The sequence below is a fragment of the Camponotus vicinus genome, unplaced genomic scaffold (assembly GCF_025532165.1).
Source record: "Camponotus vicinus isolate PSW18456_S1 unplaced genomic scaffold, iyCamVici1.0 SCAF_9, whole genome shotgun sequence".
In the NCBI taxonomy this organism is placed as follows: Eukaryota; Metazoa; Arthropoda; class Insecta; order Hymenoptera; family Formicidae; genus Camponotus; species Camponotus vicinus.
Genome location: NW_028141981.1, coordinates 7,934,725 through 7,958,917, shown reverse-complemented (window position 1 = coordinate 7,958,917; position 24,193 = coordinate 7,934,725). Strand labels below are relative to the sequence as shown.

General features: G+C 34.9%; 1 protein-coding gene and 1 non-coding gene across 2 annotated transcripts in view; one reads left to right on the top strand and one right to left on the bottom strand.

Moving 5' to 3' along the window:
• The window catches only part of Sesn (Sestrin), a 190,649-nt gene that overhangs the window by 16,106 nt on the left and 150,350 nt on the right, over positions 1–24,193 (top strand). The window contains exons 2-4 of the mRNA XM_083109655.1: positions 7,826–8,328; positions 9,874–10,960; positions 14,768–14,833. Of these exons, the coding sequence (XP_082965781.1) occupies positions 8,078–8,328; positions 9,874–10,960; positions 14,768–14,833 (1,404 nt within the window). The 5' untranslated portion in view covers positions 7,826–8,077. The remainder of the gene's footprint in view (positions 1–7,825; positions 8,329–9,873; positions 10,961–14,767; positions 14,834–24,193) is intronic.
• Positions 14,604–14,676, bottom strand: Trnak-cuu (transfer RNA lysine (anticodon CUU)). Its single transcript has one exon. It is a non-coding gene; the product is annotated as a tRNA-Lys (tRNA).

The following is a 24,193-nucleotide window of genomic DNA, read 5'->3' as shown; positions in this document are numbered from 1 at the left end:
TATATATCTATATAAATTATACATTTATAATAAGAAAATTATTTATACAGAGAATAACACAAATGCATTGAAAAGTCTCAGAGATTTTTTATTATATTTTAAATTAAATATTTATTAGATGTTTTAGTTTTAATTCGACAATGAGTTTAAGAAGTAAAGTCACGACTATACAATTTTATTTTTGCTGAACGAACGTAACTGTACATTTTCTCTTATCGGTCATTTCTCTTTTTCCAAGACGAGTCATTAAATATCGACCTGGATTCGCGCTGTTTGAAAGACCGGCTGCGTCGCTCTACGATAATCGCGAGCCGAGTTTTCCGTGTTCAGTAGCCGTGAAGGCACCGGCTGTGGAAGGGACCTTGTTTGTTTTTTAATCTTTAATCTATACTTCGCCTACGGTTTCGCGTTACTGTATTCATATGTAAGGCTACTCTATACGCGGAGTGCCACCGGTAATAACAACCAACGCTCTTTCTAACCGATGATGCAAGCAGACGCTCTTCAAAGATTTCGACGAACATTCGCGTCTTTTCTTGCAAATCAAAATCTGCCACGTCAATTTTTAATCGTTATCTCGTGCTACGATATAACTACAAAAATTTTCAATTGTTGTAATTTATTTTCTGTCGCTTGATACATTTAAAAAAAATTGATAGTTTCTAGAAAAATTTTCAAGAAGAATAAAATCAAAGTATAAGAAATAAAAATTATTAAATCATTATTATTATTAATAATTATTTATTAATAATATTTCTTTAATTCGTGTAATAATTAAATTTGTATAATAATCAATTTACATAATAATTTACTATATAATAAATTATTAATTATTATTAAATTTAATTATAAGTAATTATACGAATTAGTACAACAATAAAATTAATAATAAATTATTAATAATAAATGTTATTAATTGTTATTATACGAATTATTATTATCCCTTAGAAATTATAGTTTTAGCAGATTTAGGATATTTTTTTTTCATGCCATTGACATGTCCGAAATTTTTCTCCAAAGCGTTGTTCGCCGTCATCGTCACGATCCAGCGGGCCGTATCTATAATTTAATACAGCGTTCTCTTTTCGCGCTCGCCTCGACGAAGACGCATTATGCCTCGCTCGGAGATCACGCTGCAAGATTTCTCCTTGGCAATCAGGATCGTATTCCGCCTCCCGCTACGCTACGCGTCTATCTCGGCCTCCTAAGCCGTGGTAGCCTCGTTTCCGCCTCGACTCTCCTCGCCGCGCGTAATGCTATTATCCATCTCTCACTTGTTATTCCGCCAACGTTCGACCAGCATAACAGAATCAACGTTGCATTTAGGATACGTACAGATCGGTCAACGCCTTGGAACGCGCGAGTACCCTCCCGGAATGATTAATGACGATTAGAATGATAGTCGTATACGAAATTGGGAAGAGATCGATGAAAAGTTGTTTTCAAGCGGTACCACTAAATTTATAACACATCGCTTTTTTAGTAGTCAAAGTCAAGAGATTTATATATCTAGTACTGTAAAAATAAATGTCTAAATTCTTTAAAATTAGTTATTTTAGTCTTGCGAATTTTTTATACATATATATTTTATCGTAAAAAATAAAAATCCATTATTTTCTAGAAAATATAAGAATTGTTGAAAATTGATTTTGACGATCGGCAGAAGAATTATTAGCCAAACAAAATAATGTTGCACGCGATGATTTCGAAAATGGCAGTAATAAAAGCGATATGATGATTGATTGAATTTTTTTAGCGATATACCACCTTTGAGCCCTCATATATATTCATCGCCAACTTATTATGCCGCTCGTGTTTCGGATCGGAGAATCAATGTTGCATTTATGAAGATGGGTCATTGCCTCTCGAACGTGCATCCGCAAACGTTTCGCGGATGATGTTCGTGGATTTCACGCCCACGACGAGTCACACGAAACATTTGTATAACACGGATCTCGCTTCTCCATTTAAACCGTTGAATCCATAAACTCTGGTTTTAATCTTGATAGCAGATATATTTTTTCTAAATTTATATAGTGTGTGGGTTTTTATGAATTAAATTGTTCAATTGAAACATCGAGAAATGTACGTTTTTTAATTTTAAACGATTGCACGCTACGAATTAAATTAAGTAATTGAAAATATGTAATAAATTCAATTAAACTCGACAGAGATTTTTAATTGAAAATTTAATTATCGAGGTACTTTGTATCGAATTTAAAAAAATGTCTTCCAAGGAACCTTTGAAATTTGCGATGGTACCACAATTTTCTAGCTAAAAAATCTCACGGGATCTCTCGGGATAGCATCTCCGCGCTTGTGAGCAAAACCAGGCGACCATAAAATTATCAGGACCTGCGCGTGGCGATGGTAAAAAGCTCGGGCTTTTGCCACGAAGCGAGCAAGGGCTTTTTCGCTTATTTTTCCGAGTCGTCGAATGTTATCGGCGTTTTCTCGCGTGTCACGGGGCCGTAAAAGCGGCGGCGCTTTTGCAATTCGCGCGCTAACCATCGAGCGACATCGGGCCAACTTTTTGTCGCGTTATCATCGTATCGATCGATTCTCGTCCTCTGACGAGAAGTCGAGTCATGCTTGACTCGTCGTCCCTCGGGTTATCTACAAGTGAATTTCGAAGATGCGCGTGCGTACGCGATATCAGTCTGCGAACGGTACTTTGATAGATATCGAGGTACAAAAGTATTCAGATAAGAGCGCTTTTTATCCTCGAGAGATGAAGAAAAGATGTATTATATTTTGTCAAAGCGCGTGTACGAAAAGGAATATACGATTTTGCATGGATTGCAGATGACACGCCATCGTATCAGGCACTACCTCCTTTGCGTTCTTAACGTTGTGCATGTTGGTGCCAGGCGACAAACACGCTAGTGTTTCGGCTTCGCGAAAATAATCCTGATGGTGCCGTTTTTATTGTAGCGTGAATCATTTTTTATTAAGCCGTCGATGCTGAACTTGCACTTTTTCCAGCGAAGGACGTTCTTCCAGTGATTATGCAATCGTAGATCTTCGATTTTACGTGTGTGAATGCTCCGAAAACAGGTTTTTAATATATTGATATAAAATTTAGAAAAAAATAGCGGCGAAACGGGAAAAACGAGTTTTATAAGAGAAGAGTAATGGATCGATTTTTACGGGGGAGGTCCAAGAATCTATATCTCATATCGATCTCGTAAAATTCCACAAAGGGAGGGAGAAGAAACGTGGGAAATCCTCAATCTATAGTAATCTCATGAAGAGCTTACGGCGAGGAAGGAACGCGTGAATTCACTGCCACTCTCAAGTTAATCCTATCTGTGACGTCGGCGTCGTCGGGCTCGTAAATAAGCAGTCGTTACCGAAGAGGAGATGCGATCTTGCGGGAGTGTGTGCATCTCTCTCTCTCTCTCTCTCTCTCTCTTTCCTTCTCGGTCATCGATCCAGTCGTAAAACACGCTCTTTGACGGCGCGGAATAAATTCCGCGCGCGAAATTACGACGAGATATATTATTCCGCGGGGCAGGGTGGGACGTTAATCCGCTTCTGGTTCCGTTTCGTTTAATTCGCTCAAGCGCATCGAGTCGGTCGCGACCGCTTTATCGTCTCGCACGTTCTCCTCGGCGTGCCCTGACCATCCTTATATCTCGAAAGACAAAGTGTGTACGGCATATCGCGAATGCACGGCGCGAGCATGCGGTAGCACGGCGGGCCGTGGCATTAATAATTCATACTCCTCGTCGAGTGGTGGGGTTTAAGGCTTCTGGGCGTTATAAATATTTAGATCGTCATGAAGATATATATCGCGCGCTCGGACGCCCGGGGAGCGGAGCCAGAAGAAGACGACGAACCGCGATGAGAAGGTGCAGCGAGATGACGAGATACCAAGTGGACCAAACTCCAGTTGGAGAGAGAGAGAAAGAGAGGGATTATTTAGGATTATTTCCGAAAAAGAGACGAATATTAGAGTTTCACGCGATACATAATAATATAATATACATAATAATATAATATACATAATAATATAATATACATAATGATATAATAATTATATAATATATACGATAATATATAATAATGAATATATCTCGTCCGAGATCATTTACGAGTATTCTTATTAGAGTTAGCGTATCGGGGCAACAGATCGCTTGTCGGAAATGTTGTCAAGTTAAATACGTACGTTAAAACGAGCGTATAACTTTTTAAATGAAATCATGTCTGCGTTTACTGGTGATGTCACGCGTTAAATACCCTCGCCCGTCTCGTAGTTTCCTGTTAATTTCCAAGAACGGACTATTATTGCTCGGATAAACACAATGATTATTGCGGTCATTTTCTTACTTTACGTAGCGCACAAAGAGGAATGGAATACTGTTATTACCGCTATGATTATCGCCGGTTATAAACTGGTTTGATATGTTTTTTTTAATAATGCGCGAATTATTGTTTATAAGAAAATTTTATCATTTACAATCTCTTAGATTTTTGCAAAAATTCTCTCGAGAGAAACATTATCTCGCGGTTTTTTTTATAGTCGTGTGAGAGAGTTACAACTTGCGGGAATGAGAGATTAAGAGTCTGAATATATCTAGACTGTTTCTAATTATGTTCGATCATTTTCTTGATTATATAGAAGCAAAGCGGATAAATATCAGTCAATCATTGCTCGCTTATATAAATCCATACATCTAATAATAAAATCTTCCGATATTCACTGTACAATTTTTATTACGTATTTAAGTAGACTAAAATTGGAATTGAGCTTCTTTCAAAAATTAATAGCAATTTCGATTCTCTTTCTTTCTTTCCTAATTAATAACGAGAAATCTGAATCTTTTTTTTTTCTTATAAAAGTATCTCATATTTTTTACGTCTTTTAAACTATGTCATGTAAATGTAAATTCTGTAAGAACAGAAATAGAGAGGAAACGCACAATTGAGAGAGTGACCGAGTTTAGAAAATTATATTCTCTTTGTTTGCATGATAATGTATGTATTTTCATACATTACCGGTTATAAACGTGGTCTTATAGACTCTTAGTTTTATGGCAAAGAATATAATCAATCGTTGTTAATCGCGGTAAAAGTGCAGCGCATTTAATATCGGAACTTAAACGTTGTATGTACGCGCTAAGTGGATTATACTTCGACCTATAAAAGCGTTACACCGCGAAACATCATTAATCATCCAATAACGGGTTTGCAAAAATCACACACATAACATACGCATCTCGAATAGGATTTGAGGATTTGAGAAACATCGCTTACCCGATCGGTATATCGTGATAATTTGTATCTTAAATCTATTTATATCGATTCGATAATGAATTCGATAAGTTGATTACTCGGCTGCGACCGAGCAAGAGTGAATTTCAAGCCAAAGTTTCAGAGGGACAGAAATAGTTTTCCCTCTGCGGATATTCTCTTTGACGAAACATCGTCGAGAGCGTAACTTGCTCGTCCGAGGCCTTTTCCACGGTTTACACAATAAGAAAATGAAATATGAAATAATAAATGCGCGAATGTGCGTTTACGCAATCGCGCAAGTGCACCGTGAGACTGAATTTCAGGATCGAGAGAGAATTTCTATTTTTCTCGCGTCTCTACTTTTGCCACTTTATACATTATAGAGAGCGGTATCTCTCATTATTTCCTTTTTTTTTTTTTATTTTCCTCCAACATCGCTTCATCGCTAAAACTGACTGTCGTATTGATTTTCTCTTCCATGCGAGAGCGCATGTTTCTTTATTCCTTTCGATATTTCATTCTTTCGTGATCCCTCGATAAATTGCTACCGTGACGCGACCTTTCTTATTTTCTGACCCCGGAACCTTGACCCAGGCTTTCTCGCACAGCAATCGATTAATCAAATTGTAAACTCGAACTATGATATTGATTAATCATCCGATCTTGATAAAACGTAGCAATTAATTAAGTGCCATTTTGAGCTAGAATCACGAAAGATTATTCGTGTTCAATGTAGAATCGGGCACCCAGTATATTGTTAGCTCGTAATCTGTTAACTCAGCTGATCACTCTGAATTATTGGACATTAGTCAGCAATGGCAGCGAAGCAAATTTATAAATCTCTATATAATGATAAAATGCTTATTTCCATCACGCTTTCAAATGTCCGACGCGCATTGCGTATATATTACATACTTGATAATTTTTTCGTGTTACTCGACAGTAATTGTAAATTAAATCGATGTCAAAAAATTAATCCGTTTCAAGATAGAATTGATTGAGCGTTCGATTGCGAGCGATCGACTCGAGATTCGATTATGCGATCGGCGAAATGCTGGTTTCCTCAAGGTTCGCAAGAATTATGGACTCTCGATTGCCGTTGCATAATGCACGGCCGATAATTCACCGGTTATTACAGTTTTGAAAAGCGTTTCCCTATTAGAGGTGGCCCTCTTACGTCGCTAACGTATTAGATCCGTTTGGCATATAAGAGCGTAAGATTGATCGAGCTAGGCCGACGGTAAATTGAAGTTCAATACGAATGAAATCACTCGGCGAGTGCGCGCTTTTGCTCGCATTATAATCTGTCTTTTTGCCGCGCGCAATTTCATTTCCTTCTTCCCCGATCGACGTCGATCATTTCGCTTTAATGCGCCGCGGTACTTTCCGAGTTTTATTCACGTCCATTTCGCGGAGGAGAGAATCTGCTGGAGAAAAATGATTTCGTCTGTTGAGGAATTTTCTTGACTTTTTTTTCGTCTATAGGAAACTTTTTTCACTTTTTTTATTTTACGTGTAATTTATCCCTGCTGTCTTCCCTTCAGGTATCCTGTGGATGAATCCCAACGTGGGATGAACGCGAGATTAGATGATTCGTTCCGAAGTTTCGTTCGAAAGATTCGGTGGAGAACGCGTGCGGTGATGTAAAGGAAAATGTAATTCGGTCGGTGATTGCGTAACAGCGTTAACACGAAAAAAAAACAGAGATAGAGAGAAAAGCAAATCGCGTGTGATAAAAAAACGGCGATAAGAGATAAAGAGAAAAGTAGGAAAGAAAGACAAAAGCGGAGAAAGAGAGAGAAAGAGAGGCGCGAGTCGATCGGATCCGATCGGGTTAAAACGTTTTCCCGGTCGATCGTTTCCTCTAAGGTTCGTCAGAGAATCGCGTTTCCATTCCCAACATCTCTCCGCTCGAACTCGAATCTCGATAGATCGCGGCCGACGCCTCCTTGCCTACTTTCTATCGCCCTGAAACGTATCCCGAGGTGCAGCCGTCTCGGTAAAATCCTCCGAGAGAAACGAGTTTTATGGCGAAACGCGACGAAACGAGCGTAATTGCGCGAGGATAGCACCGAGATTTACTCTTCTTTCTTTTTCCTTCCCTCGATCCTTTCTTTCAACGCCGGCTGGAGGAGGAAGGGCCCTGGAAAACGAAGGAGCGCCCTGTTTAATCGCATCGGCTCGCGGCGAGCGATCGATCGATGGATCGATCGGCGAAGACGCGATCTCGAAGTGGTCCTTCCTGCGATCGAAAAAGGACCTACGATTTTAATATAGAAAAATTTAGACGAGATTGTAAAGAGCGAACGACTTACCTATATCTCTTCTTGCGTAAAAAATCGCAAAAGTAAAGAAATTTAACATTTCTTCCGTCAGGTTAAAGAGAAAATTTGCGAGTCAAGTGGGAATAACGCGATTATAGAGTCGACGATTTTATGTATTCTCGTTCGCGTTTCACTTTCTTTTTTTGAAAGAGAGAAAGAGGGGACCTAATCGATCTTAAATGCAAAGTGATCTACGCGATCGAGATTAATAAAACGGAAATGGAGGTTTTGATGACACAGCGAACCGTTATTTCTTCTTGCAGCACCAGCGCGGATCGTTTCGAGGGAAGATCGTTCGACGAGCTCGCAAAATAAAAGTATCGTGTCCCTGCAAAAGAGGGGAAACGGCGAATCGGAAGGAAGAAAAATATAGGATATCCCGTCGTTCCATCGCGCGCGCTGTTTATCCTGGGAATCGAGCCGAGCGCGCGGGCGCCTCGACACTCCGCGCGATTGCTTCGAGGCAAGAAGGATCCTGGAAGGATCGGACGGAAGGAAAACAACGTGCGCGGGATATGTACCAAGAGCCGAACAGCTCGTCGGGCAGCAACGCCTCCACCAAGGGCGACGAGGTCGAGCTTGTCAGTAGGTTCCTGGCGCCGCTCTGCGCCAGGGACGAGGCGGCCAGGAACATCGCCCTGGCCGCGGCCAGGACCACCGTCGAGGGATGGCTGGGCAGCGTCGGCAGTCCGAATCGCTGGGAGGACGCCAGCGACATCGAGGACACCAAGACCGCGACCGGCAAGTTCTCCGGTCAAGACGGAAGGTAAGTGTGTCGTTGCCCAACTATCTAAAAATGCTCGTTATAAAAAAAAATATTGTTTATTTCCCCCTTTTATTAGAGAATTATATCAAATTGTTGGAAACGTATGATATATATTCGATTTTACATTTTATTTGATTTTTTAAACCAGACGAGGAATATATTTATATTTCTGATATTTTTAAAAGCTTTCTTTATTCAATCCGCATTTATTGCAATTAAAATCAAATAAAATGGCTTTATTTTCTTTTAGCTTTTTGCTTTTATATCTTTGGTTAGTAGTAAAGATACACATAACAAAAACATTTATTATTTTGGGTAAAATTATATTGAATTGATGCAAAAAAATAATCAATTTGATTAAATTCTACTTGTTTTTTACTCAACTTGTTTTTTAAAAATTTGTATCTTTTTTTCATGCTGTATTTATGGATAAATGGACCAATGTATAATGTTAGATTACGGTATTTCGATTACAATCCCGTTAAAATTTAAAACTATATGTTCGCCGTTGCATGCCTTCATTCATTCGTATTTAGATTTAATTGGATATGCTGTAATAAATTCTCAGTCATTCCATTTTCTGTTTTATTGAATAAATACGGGCGTGTCGTTGGGATGTGTTAAAATTATGCAATCTGTTGAACAACTTTGTTTACCGGTATCAATTATCAATATCATTAATTAATGATTTATCAATTAACGATTTATCAAATAACAAATGATATGCGTACAATACATATTGTGTAATATTTTTTAAAATAATTTGACTTTGCGTATCATAATTTTGATCGAACGGACATGTTTAATCGGTGCAAACATTTCGTTCCATGCACTCTTGGCAAATTATTGGTTCTGGATTTAATATCAGCATTCAGTCACGCAAACACGTAAAACCCGACGTGAACGCGGTACTTAAATAATCACGAGCGGTTCATTAAAATGTGCACGTTATGAGGATTAATAATAAACACGCAGGAGAAATTATATTCATTTAAGCATAACTGCAAGGACTATTATAGAGAAAGAGATCTGCACAATATCTTCCTTTTTTTTTTATATAAAATTCGCTTAAATCGCCTTCGTTTGTTGCTAAAGTTGCAGAATATTTCTCGCGGGATTATTTTAACTCTTTTCAATAATTCAATAATTTCGAGAGAATATATATTTATCATTATAAATTATATAAAAGCTAAAATATTAGAAAAAGACTTATTATTACATAACATGATTATAATTAAAAATATTTGTGAGAAAATGAAAGTCTGTGAAAAATGTGAAGGTGAATTGCCGATCATGAATCGTGATATTTGAGCAGTAATAACAACTTTGGAAAAACATATAACAATCTCTCTTTGTTGGACTTTATTGTTTGTATATTTTTAACGTATTATTTAATCCGTTTCACATTATTTTAAAATTATAAATGATTCCTTATATTATACAGCTGTTATTCAATGGCGACAGTAACAACTCAAAAGTTGGAGACACATACATATATACATACATTTATTTGGTTTTTAATCGATATTTCATGTTTGATCGAAGATACGACATGAATGTCGAGCGGTCGCCGATGAGGTCATCGCCGAGGAGCGTCCATCAGCACCAGCTGCTGCAGGATACGTTCCAGACGGAGGGTTTCTTCCCGCAAAGCGTGAATGATAATTCGGCATCATTTCTCGAGAAGAACAATCCGGAGTCCTCGTACGATTGCGTGGACGGTCGTTTTCTGAACGAGAGGCGATTCCGCGAGCGATACGGCGACGGGGTCGAGAGCAGGTCCGGCCATTCAACGTCCTCCGATGAAAGTAGTAAGGGCTTCAACATCGAGGGCAGATGCCCACGCTTCGGCTCTAACTGCGAGAGCGAGCGAAAGTATCCCGGCTCGTCGTCGAGCGACAGATCGACGAGCGACGACTATTGTCCTGGCAGGACGAAGAATAATTATGCCAAGCTAAAGGGCGCCAAGCAGAAGCAGCTGGAGGATGATGAGCTTGATGCGGACACCCGGGTGTACGGCAAGAGTCCCAAGTTCGACGACAATCTGAGCGGCTTCGCGTCGTTCGACTGTCGGAATCGCCGAGCCAAAATCACCGCCAGCGGCGATTTGCTGACGCACGAGCAGCGCCGATACTATGATGCTGCCGACGACGACGTGTCCTTCAACGAGAGCGAGGCGGCGCGTAATGACGGGGTCGTCTTCAACACGCTCGACGGTTTTGAGAACGAGAACGAACCGTCTTACCGCCAGGACATGAGTCTGGAGAGCCGCGAGACAGCGGCGGGCCACGAGGATAACCCGGAGGATCCTCGTAGTCGGGCGCAGCAGCAGGACTATCTGCGCAAGAACGACGAGAGGAAGTTTAGTGCCGGCCAGATCAAAAGGCCGCTTTCTCAGGACGAAGATGTGTCCACGAAGAGCGGTAGAGTGCTCGAGAGCCCGGAAGTGACGCCCGGCGACGTTGGCAGGATGCTGAATCTCGGTAACGCCCTGGACGGACCCAGACAGGCGCAGGCTAACAAATATCTAAGTTTGGTGACGTTGCATCTGCCGGTGATACTCAGGCTTAGCGTCAACTGTCCCTTTCAGAACGTCAGAATCAAGTGTGCGGAAATCCTTCAGATGGTCAAGGTAAAAATTATTTAATTTCTTCCGCCGACAGTTTCGGATTTCGATTATGTGTGCCAAATAATATACACGTCCTTCGTTTAAATAAATCTACGTTAATATTAATTGGCGATCATTTCATTAGAATTCAAGAGACTACTTTATATATTATAGCCTTATTTCAAGTTTAACCTTTAATATGTATAGAAATTAATTTGTGACATACAATATAAGCATTTCTTTTTAATAAAATACATTTTTTAATATTTTTTTAATTTTTAATTTTGACACAAGTTAATATAATGCTTCTGCAGCTAGTTTAATTATGAAAGTAGTTAGCAAATTGATTGATTTTTCCGCGAAATACAGAAATTTCCTTTTTAATCTTTTTTTTAAAAGTTATAATAGAGGAAGTTGCGAAAATGAAAAGAAAACCGCTTATTGCCCGTGGTTATCTATCCTTTGACAGAAATTAAATACCGCTGTATGCCTTGAGCCAGAGTACACGGGACATTCCGACATTCCGGAACTCCGAAAAAAAGAATCTTAGCAAAACGGTGCAAGAGATAACGGATAGTCTAGATATGGCTGTGCAAGATTTCGCCCGCGAAGTCTCGACGAAGCAGATATTAACGCGACCGCGAAGTTTGCACTCTCGCGTGCACTCGGCCGAAATTCTTTCGCAAGGGTTTCACTAAAGTTTGCACTAGCTCGAACATTCGCTCTTGTATATATATTTGTAAAGTTGATTAGGTAACACGAGACAAAAGTTGAAAACGGCGAACACAAAGAGACATACCGACGCATACATATGGAATATCTTAGGTATATCACCTGTTCTTTAGGATGAACTATCTAACTTTATGACGCGAAATCATTTACAGCGTCATAAGTCTCGCAACGCGAACGAAGACTTAAATTATTATAAAACTTTCATTATATGCTATAATTTCCTGCAGAAACTATTTTAAATGATTCAATATTTAAAAAATATATAATTTTAAATATAACATATAATAAAATATGTAATATATTTAAAATTGAAAAAAAAAGAAACTCCACATGTCATTTGAATTTTACAAAATATAGCTTAATTTAGAAAGTATTAATTTTTGTTTAATTTATATATATATATCTTGGAAATCACTAATGCCGTCTAATTTTGGAGCAAACTCCGGTATTCATGTCTCGAAGAGGAAGTGCACAATTATTCTGAGATATGCTATACACATTCCGCGGCGGAATTGAGATTGTCCAGAATATTTCAAGCTTTATCTCTCTAGCTTTGTGGCAATTTATTCGAGTCCTTCGCGAAGAGTAACTGCCGGGCGCGATTCTTACGCTGTTCTGACTTTGTATCTCCGCTCTTAATGCGCGCCATTGTTTTATAGCTTTCTTAATAAATAAACTACTAGGAGACAGATTTACGGAGTCTCTCGTGGCAGCTGCTCACGCATTCCGGAAGTAACCGCTGCTCAATTTTCGCGCTGAAGTTTTGTTTCTTTAGACGAATTTGATTTTTTTATAATATTATACATTATTGCAATTAATCATGGGAAGTAACTTGAAAATTTTGAGTTTGAGATCTGGATAATCTTTGACGACGAACAAAATGATTACTTCAAATCATAAGCTGTAAAAAAATGAATGCGTGGGAATAATCCGGAGCAAGATGTGCTTATGCATAAAAGATAAACCGGATAGGAGTAACTGTCGGTTATATTAATGGACTTGTTTTGACTGGCTATTTGGGGAGGCGTTTGAACCGCGGCCTAAAAATATCCTGTACCTAGGTAGTTCGCAGTTGAAGCACAACTTCGGCCTATCGCTAGAGTTGCTCTTTCTCTCGTACCGAATAGTTTCACGACGGTCATTAATCTTATTACGACGGCAGTTAATCTTTTCGAAGGACCGTGGCAAATTGGACTAATCTATGTACTTCGGTGTGCCGTTAAAAGAAATACCTGACAATACTAGCGAAACTCGCACGGTAGTTAGTGTCAGAACAGAACGAACGAACGAACGAACGAACGAATGAGCGAACGAGCGAACGAACACGCAATGCATCGCAAATATTCAAGTAACCGAGACGGAAATAGAGGCAAATCGCAGAATGTTGTAAGATTGAATGGCTTTCAAAAAATGTTTCCGACCGGTAACTTCATATTATTTTAGTGTCATTTTTTTTCTCAGCTTTCGCAAGAACTACATTGCGCGCAATAATATATTTGAATTTCATTCGTTTATAATAGTAGGATGAAAGTAAACTGGAAAAATAATCGGCTATTTTTGAGCTTCTCGAGAAGGCCAAAGAAACGTGTATCATTGTGCTTTTTTAATACAAATTTCAAAAACTGTACCATTATAATTAATTCTTGGAAAAATGATTTAATTCTCTTAAGAAGGGATGAAAAATTTTCTCCTTATACGAATTTTGTTTCGTTTTTTATAAATGTGTATTTTTATGAACGTGTAATATATCAAACAAGCTCATAATTATTTTATTTTAATTTTAATTTTATTTTAATAGCATATAAATAATACGATCATTGTTTATGTGCGATCGTTTTTCGAGATAATCATTATAATAAAAAGAGTAAGATACACGCATGTAGGAAAGAATAATATAAGAAACATATTGGTATTTAGTCTCTGATAATAGCAAGGCAAAAAATATATATTATCGTGCGTGGATGTAGAATCCGTTGTTTTGGCCGACAGTTATGCTCACCGATATTGTCACACTCGAGGTCGATCGATACGACTTGTGTGTAAAGCTTTATACATAGTGCAGAACAATTTTCAGGCACGAAGTCGACAGAAACAGAAAGCAGGAAAAGAAGGCTTTACACGCAAAATACAATGTATCATATTGTGACATCCATAATCGCATGTAAAATTTATGAAATATTGTTAATTTCCTTATCTTTTTTTATTTTCGAATATATAATAGATATGTTCAACTAAATTTAGACTAACAATAAGATCATTATTTCATAAAAGTTTCAATCTATGTTATTTCAGTTGAAAGTACTTGATACTTTTGATAGATGTGGAAATAAAAATGTTCTTCTAATAATGCGAAGAAAGTAAAATACGAATTTACAAAAGTAAAATTTTAATTGTGATATAATAGATTATTAATAAACATTTTATCTAAATTCTGATTTTTATATAAAAAATATTAAATATAATTAATCAAGTTATTATTTTTTAAATGATACTCAGTTTTAATTGTACTATAATTATAAATTAAAAGTAATTGATAGTATCAAAATCCATCTATCGCTTATTCCCTCAGTTTTAATATTTTTTTTATTTCTATTTTAAGTACAATTTTTATTATAAATTGATAATATTTGAAAATTATATTTCGATTAATATCTCAAAAACAATTATACGATAAAAACATTTTTATTTCGCAACAAAGTTAAATTATTCAGTGATCTATTTATTTTAATATTGTATTCGTGTATTTGTAGCAACAAAATATTTATTGATTCTATTTTTTACTAAAAGAAAGCTTTTATTTTACAATATATTTTACGAAAATGATGAATAAAATAATAAATATATAATAATTATATATATATATATTTTTTGGTAATTTTCAAATACAGACTATTTACGGTAAATTAAAAATCATTGAAATATAAAAAAGAGAAATCGCCCAACGTGGGGCTCGAACCCACGACCCTGAGATTAAGAGTCTCATGCTCTACCGACTGAGCTAGCCGGGCTGTCGAGAGTCCGTTGTATTTTTTCCTAGTTTTCTTGATATTATATACGAATATAGTACAGTAAGAAACGTAATCTTTCTTTTTGTCACAGGATAGAGGACTTCCAGTACCAGTGCCGGCTTTCGATGGACCTAGTGCCTTCGTCCCTCTTTCGGAGGTAAGTGATTTTGCATGTGTCAATTGCTTTCGTAGATTAGTATATCAAATTGCATTAAAAATCATTCTCTCAAAATAAATGTTAATTAAAATTAATCAAAATTTGACCTATTAATCCTGTATATCTTTCTGTTTGTGTTTTCAAAGAAAGAGACAGAAATTCAATCAAATCATTATGGTTAATATTAATTAGCATTTGTGAAAATGATTTTGTATAAAACTTTATGGCTTAGTATATATTATATCATCGATTTTATCATCGATGCAGCATTATGGTTATCTTATGTGATTTATGCGATTCACTGACAGACAAACAAAGTAAAATCGGTTTTAAGATAAATAAAGATAAGTCATATATTAAATATAATGATAACGACTATTTAAAATACAATCGGTCGCTTTTTGTTTGCAAGGATAAATCATTTTTTTTTTGTAAAATGTTATTATTTTTATTATTATTACAAAATAATGCTATTTGAAATATACTCAAATTTTGATCGTAATATTTTTATCTCGTAATAACGTTAGATATAACTTTTTATTAAAATCATAAATGAAGCATGTGAGCGTCATAAAAATGAAACAATTTATGTCGCGTAATGTACGATCGGCAATGCGTTAAAATAAATACGCGCGACTTTTCTTTTTCTTCTTATTCTTATTTTTATTTTATTTTTTTTTTTCTTTAGAGATTGGCATGGATAGCTGAATTATTTTATTCGCAATCGTGGTCATAAAAAGTAGGACATGAAAAACGAATCGGTTAATGTTGCCGCAAAATCTGGGTCATCGCATTGGCGCCAACAGTGTCAATGATCTCGCCAGCTGATTGGCAATGGTCGGTAATGAGTCGGTCCTGACAATTGGTTCACATTATACCGGGTGTCAAGTCGGTTTATTTGTTCCCCATGACCTTTAATTTACTATAATTAAACGTGAGTATTATGACTATCTGGCTCTGGTTGAAATGTATTTCTTTATTATGTTTCTACATATCTATAGAGATAACTGCATTGCCGATCGAGTAAATGTACGTGGATCTATTGACAGATATTTTGAAAATATTTTTAATAAAATCTGTCAGTACCCGTGTTAGAAAGGTCTACACGAGGATTGCAATTAACATTGATTATTTCATTTTCTTATATTCTCTAGTTTTCTATATATTTTTGGTAAATTATTATATCTATTATAAAAAATAATATTAAACTAAAATACCTTTATCTTTTATCTTTAGCTTATTCTTCGCATATATTTTAAATTTTTATATCTTATCGGTATGGGATAGAAAAGGATATTGATTACAATATCAATTTCCAGATGGCGCCAATGATCAAGTTATCGCGCGATTCTAAAGCATCTAATTAGCGTGACTATTAATGTCATTCGATATATAAATGGGCACTTTTATGCAAATAACGAATGAATTTCCGCGCTGTTAAAAGCCACAAAGGAAATGCAGTTTCCAATATAATCCAGAGCTTTAATTAATTGTCTAATTATCATTGATGTCAATTATTAACTATATGGATTACTAATGTTGTTTCGTCGTTATGAATTTTAATATAATCTAATAATAACACTCGAATCACATTTCGTGCTCGAGAATCGCTGACGCAATGTGCAACGCATTGCATACATTAACGAGAAACTAATTTTGCACTGCAATTTATTTTGATTAATATATGAGTTTATCGCGATTCATACGCCAAAATAAATGGTAATTTTATGATTTATCGTAGTGTAATAATTTGTGGATTATAATTTCGAATCTCTTTTACGCCATTTCACAAAGTGCAATACACGCGAGCGTCCTTGGTTGAGATAAGATTACTAATCGGCGCACATTTTTGTTTTAAGACGAGGGGAAAATATCAGTTCGAATTATCGTAAAAATGTGTGCCGTGCTTGTAATAATTATCCATACATATTATACAATAGTTATCAGTACAGAGACTGTTCCATTGTATAATAAGAGAATACAAATTCCATTGTATAATAAGAGAATACAAATACGTTGTCATTCATAAATAAGTTTGATTATCTTATACATGAGTCTCACAAGTAAAGGTACCCAACTGTTACTCACGGATTCTAATGAAACTTTGTACACTTGTAAAACTATGCAAAATAATAGACACGTATTTTTTTTATCTGCGGAGAAGCGATTTTAAGGGCAGAAACAACCCCTTGTATACAAGGTGGGCCATTTTAATCGACACCTTGGCGACGCCATCCAAGGTCAAACTCATGGCGCCAGTAAATAGATTTTTTTACACCTTACAACTTTTGTCTGAAACAATTTTTTATGAAACTTAAATTTTTTGCGATACGAAGTCCGTATATCCATCCCATATATACAAGGGGTTTTTTCTGCCCTTAAAATCGCTTCTCCGCAGATAAAAAAAAATACGTGTCTATTATTTTACAAGTGTACAAAGTTTCATTAGAATCCGTGAGTGACAGTTGGGTACTTGTCAGAATTAAAAAAAAAAGACCAAGCTGTTATAAAAAAATGTGGTAGGCAACATCAAATTTCCATTCCATTAATTTTTCCTCAATAAAGGTAAAATTACGTGTTGTAAACAGATGTTACATATTTTTTTTAGAAGGAGATCTTACGCCGGTAATTTTTCTGATTTATTACAAAGTGATTATATGTATAAAGTATTGCATCTACCGTTTTTATGAGAGTTACAACATTGCATCTCTATCATAAAGTGTAAGCAGGTAAGTGTAAACAAGTGTATTCTTTTTTTACAAATAAATCGCACACTATGGCTTTACTCGGGCGCATTGTCCGTAATATCTTAAAATAGTTTTGTAAAGCGAAAAAAAATAGATATTCATTATAGATAAAATATATTTCTTTTCTTTGCCATGTTATTCTTAATACATAAAAAATAACATAAGTCAACTAGAAGAATAAAAAAAATTGAAAATTTAAATATTTAGGACTCCTCAGAAATATGGTCGTAATAGTGATTATTTTAACAATGACACTTTAAAATCTTTCAAGTTAAAAGCGAAATTAAAAATTAAAAAAACTCATATACTACGGTACTTTATAGATATGTTTACGACATGTATGAAATTATTTCGACGTATATATAATGAATTGCTTATTGATTCCTTTATGTCTGTCATCTTTATGTTATTCTTATACGTTTCGCAACGTCGACGAAGTTGACGATCGATCATCGAGAGCTCGGATAGCAAGCGATAATATATCGTAATCGCTGATTTTTATCATTACGTTTTTAGATTCGCACAAGATTTCTTATGTGGGTGACAGATGCGTGATTTATTTATTGCAATATATATAATATCATGCTCTCGTGACATCATTCTGAATATCTTTGAATGCACACCAAACTAAATACGTCGTAGTAATTTAAAACGATTTTATAGCGTATTGATTATGAATGTATTTTATTACAGAAAGACGCGTCACGTTACGTTATTATTTTTATCTCAGTATTTTTTATATATTAATTTTACAACTTACTGTGATTATATTTACCTCTTTTCTTTTCGTCTCTTTTTGCAAAATATTTTATTATCCAATTTCATTGGATCGCTTTTATTAGATTATTCAAAAGTATATATCTTCTCTTCTATAACTATCTTACATTCTTACACACCGGTCAATTTCCAAGGGATATTATCGAACGTTCTACTTTGCGGTAGTTCTCCAGATATCGCGGAACCGGTGTCAGATATCAAGAGAATAAGTTGGAATAAACGAAATTTTATTTTTCATCTGTGTAAAATCGTTATTTCTCGAAATTAAATTCGATATAATTCGAGTTTCTAACGCGACCAATTTTCACAACATTTGTTGTAGGGAGATAGTTTAAAATTTTACGAAAAATTAAAGATAAGAAAAGAGGAGAGAAGTATACGTGGAAAAGAAGAGGCTGAAAACTCGCGGGAATCTTGATCGGATCAATGAGTATTGTTCCTAGGTCAAGCGATTACGAATGGCTCATACGTGCTTCATATACAAACTCTATTGGAGCGCGAATTGAATCTTTGATTTCATTTGCACTTTTGAAAATAATTCATATCGCGCAATCTCGTTGATAACGCACTTGAAGATGGGCGATGAATGTTCTATATCTGTGTGTATAAATCTTCGCTTTATGGAATAACGTCGGTTGTCGTTATTTTAATATATTAACATTTTGTTTTAGAGGTGGGACTTTCTGTGAACGAGAAACATTTATTTTTCTGCGATATTTTATTATAATGTCAGTTAAAAATTTATTGAAAATTAAATCAGTATCTTATCGTGTTCCATTTTTTATTCCTCTGTAAATATTTTTTCTCGTCGTAAGCATTAAAGTAACTATTAATTACGTATTGGAGCGCGGAATTTAGCTCGCTTAGCTTAGCCTTAAAGCCCACAGCGTAGTAAAGAGCGCACAGTTTATCCCGTTAATGACGTTAATTAGTGTCTAAACTAGTGCTATTCGATATCTCGCCGCGTGCAGTACGATAAAGTGCGACCAAAGCAAAGTAATCAGTAGACGGTACTAATTTTAAAAATCGTTAATAACGAACATATTAAGATAATTATAGCGAGTATTAAATATTTTTATTTATTGTTTAATCATCATTAATGTAACCGCGAATGTTAATCAAAATAATAATCTTTTCTCACGCTAAGAAAAAAATATACTGATTAGAGCGGTAAAAAAAAGCGACCACTTTATCCGTGACCCCTTATCTCCCTCTGTGATGTCACGCCTTCATCCATATACGATTATCTACAGGTCGTTGACATCGCGCCTCGTCTTCTTTAATGCGCCAATTGTCGTAGTCGGTGCTTGCGTGCGTTTATCAATTCGACGTAATGACTCCTGTGAATAGAAGGTAGCAATTGCTTTAATTTCGCGGACGGTGTTTCGAAAGATCTCACAGAAAAGAATTCGCCGAACGCGACGACGAATGCAATCGTCTTGTCGTATTCGCGAAGCATGTTCTGTTTTTTTTTTGTCCCGTTAATTCGTACTGTTACGATGCGCGTAGGAGATAAAGATAAAACATCGTGATACCGTTCCTTTTTTTCCTCCGTAAAATGTAACTATTTTTCGTACTATTATTCGCTTAAAATTGCAACTCGCATCGGTATAATACGTGCAATGTGCGTTACTGCGCTTAATTATTATATTTAGTTACGAAACCAATAAACCGTCATCAAAGCAATTTCCATGGCAACGATGAAATGCCGTTGCGGAATTCGTGAAACTGTAATTCATTCGCAACAACTGCAAATGACAATTCAAGTCGCGGCAAATTGCAGCACATTATAATCTTCGCTGAGCGTAATCAAAAGTTACAATTCATTTTTTCCCCAATCTCTACGGGATTGCTATCGTATCTTCTTGTATTTTTTTTCGATGATTTTACGGTAACTCGGTCACACGGAGATAGCTCGTTGAATTTTTACAACAAACAAAAATATATAAAAGAAGAATGCGCATATAAAATTTCAGTCTTGTCATATATAAGTATAATTAATTTACATAAATTTATATAAACGACTCTTTTTTTTCCGAGATATAAAATAAATATGATGGGTATCATTATACACGATATATTAAATCCAGACATACAATAATTAACGTATATCTTTACTAATCGATTGATAATGCACAGGCACACAAAACACACAGATATATACATATATTTAAAAAAAATCTATCGATTTCTACATTTAATAATTTCTTACAAAATTCTTATCAGAAAATAAAATCTGGCATATTTTATATGTAATAAGAAAGCATAAATTCTTTAAATAATATTCGCAAAGTAATTAATTTTACAAATTATAAATATATAAGTTAAAATATAAAGTAAAAAAATACCTTCCGCAAATTGCATTCAAAGGTACAATTAGATTTGTCGATTATTCATACAATAAACTATGATTAGATTAAATAAGTGCAAAATTTTAATAGATTACACACACACACATTTAGATATGTATATAAATAGCGATGTATACATTATACATGTATAAATTTTCGTTATTTAAATATAAACTGTACGATTATATGTGTGTTATTTTATGTTCTCGATATTATGATTATGAACATGAACTATATTTAAACTGATAAGTAAACTGTTAACTTACTGTTAGTTTAAACTGATAACAAAATAGTTCAAAGTACGATGCAAGATATATTCGAATCTAAACATATAAAGAAGTATTAATATAAATATCTGGATAAAAAAAACAATATATTTATATAAATAATCTCTTATCAATACTATTACAAATTATTAATCATAGAATTGTTATCATAGAATTATTAATCATAGAATTGTTTCATAGAATTGTTCGGTCGCGTAAATCGCTAATTGCAAAAATTATAAAAGGTAACCTCGCATTTCGAAGAGTAATTTTACGATATACGTAAAGGCTCGCATTACTGACTTCTCGCTCAAGTTTCGCAATGTAAATGCAGAGCCGCACAAAGCATGTCAACAATAGCACTCAATACGCCGCGAAAAGCGAAGGTCAAATACTGCGTAACCGACAATCAATTTGTTATCACGACAAAATATCTACTTGTAAAATATACGTGAAAATACTATTTCAATATTATATTATTAATCAATAATTGATTAGTGTTGATTTTATCAATCTTGATGCTGATTGTTCGTTATTTTAACTATTCAATTCTGTACTTTATACTATTATTTGTTCTTAATTATGTATTATTACACATAAGTGATTAGCATTTAAAATCTAAATGAGAAAAGATTCAAAATATAAAATATATTTTTGAATTTTTTCTCTCCAAGTATGCATAAAGAAATAATTATCATCCAAAAATATATCACAATAATATAATTTATAATCCCTTTGATTATCCTCTGTCGCATTATACTTCGAGACACGATTATTTTATGACACGATTAATGATTATAATTATTAATTCGTATGATTGAGTGACTATCGCGGTAAAAGGCTCATGAGCATCACATGATCGTTATTTATCAAAGTTTTATATTGTTTAGCAACTTAAACTTTATTTGCTATTTTTAGATTGAGAGCGTACAATAACACACTTAGTATTCTATCGATTAGTGTACGCGTGACTGTAATTAACTGTTTTCGCGAATGAGTGCCATAAAGGAACAACAAAGGAAGAAGTCCACGGAGACATCGAGCCAACTATAATTTAGAATTTAATTTACTTTTAAAAATAATTGTTCGTTTATCTTCGCGAGTAATTTATTTAATTTATTTAATTATTACGTATAATGCATGTAAAATATTCCAGAATTAATTATATGTATATATACATGAGGGAGAAAAGATAGTATCGCGCGGAAGATAATTTATAACAGGTAAATAAAATGTGTGTACGTGTGTATGCGTGCACAACATATAGAAAGATTCTAGAGCTTAGTGGGTGGGCCACTAACGAAGTTTGAAATATTCAACATTTATGTAGCGCGTCGCGTGTGGTGCTCTCTTGTAGGGTATGCTCCGCAAGGTTTCTCTGGCTGGTAATTTTATTTAAAAAAAAATATATCGCGCACCTGGCAGCAGCATGATTTATCAAAGGTGTAACGATGCTAGTACGCCGTGTAACGCAATTATATACGCGTGTTTATCGGAACGTTGGCGCACATATAATGATTCTCTTTTTCTCTCTCGGTCTTCATTTTTCGCTGCCAACGATATCATTGACGCGAGATAGATGCACGCGTGGGAGATAACGCAAGAGAAAGGGCCAACAGTCGGGTGGAATAGAGAGATTTTTCATGTAAATCCCACCCCATTTTACGCAGTCCACGCTCGGCTCGGAGGCAAATAAATATCCGCCGCATAACCGGAATACCTATGGAAATATTACCTCAGAAATATGTTCAGGAGCGAATTGAAAATGAGCAGGACATTTGATACAAGCCGTCTGGGTGCCGGCAGACATTTCAAACGTTCTACTACTGTTGGAATCCTGATATTTTATCATTATTTTATACGGACAATTGCATTAATTTTCCATTTTTAGAATTAACTCTGATCACTTAAGCTATATCTTATCTGTATTGCAGATGAAATTTATTTATTATTTAAGCTTAAAAAGGAATAATAAATCGAGCTTATGTAACTCAGATTGTTGGTCCGTAATTTTATTTTTATTATTTAATGTGAAAAATGTTTTACGATATATCGTACATGTATGGAAGAAATATCTCACGAAACTTCTCAGAGTGAAAATAGCTTAAAAGTAATTGATTGAATAAGAAATACATTATTTGCAAACGTTTGACAGAATATTTGACTCGACCGATTTGTAAGAGCTGTCATTTTTATTAGTTCTTATTAGTTCTTATCACACACACAGCACATTTTATCGACATTACGCTTTAAGTGTCACGCTTTAAGTGACAAGTATTTGAAAAATATCGACATTGAAGAGTCGCATGTAATCTTTCGAATGATTTTGTAATCTCTGCGTTGATTATATATTTCTTTACAAGAAACCGTTTTGTGCTACTTTTGCTCCTTGTATTAACAGAGACCATTTTTCACAATTTCTTCCTACTGTGGTTTAATTGTTATATCTTTGGATCAATAGATATGTCGATACAAGTCGATGATATATATACGGCATCGGTGTAGATCGAGATAACAAATAGCTTTTAAGTTTTCTTGCTCTCGATTGTTCTTATAATTCTTTCGGTTCAAGGTAATTACAGTTTGAAGCAAAACATTCTTTAAATTTGTAAAATATAAAATATAACTATGATAGATATTTTTATCAGAATTATTTGATCAAAAATGACTGAGAGGTATATATAAAAAAAGAAAATAAATAAATTTAATAGCGGTTTTTTTTTAATTTTGCAAAAAACTGATTTTAAGATTGTGTTTCACAGCAGAAATTTAATGCATTTGCTTTTGAAACTTTAATTTTAAATATTAAAAATTGATAAAATTGATAATTATCTCTTCATTTAATTTTAATTAAACTTTTTAGTTGAGAAATTAATAAATATATATGTATACCAAAGAAGAATATACTTGAAGGATCAAGATATAATTTTTGAATATCAGAATAATTACTGTAATTGTTAATTAATATACGTGGCTTTAATTAATAATTAATGTACATATTATATGTATATGTGTATTAATAATTAATGATATTATTAAGTTGGCGAGACATATTAATCAGGTTTGGTTTATTGATTCAATCATTCCCAGAGATATTTCTTTCTTCGAATTGTAAGCCGCTAAGAGTATCATATGTTCTCCTTTGTTGGGAATAGAATTTCATTATCGCGTATCGATGTTTGCTGTTATACTTTCTGCGGGTGGTCGAGACATAAGCTA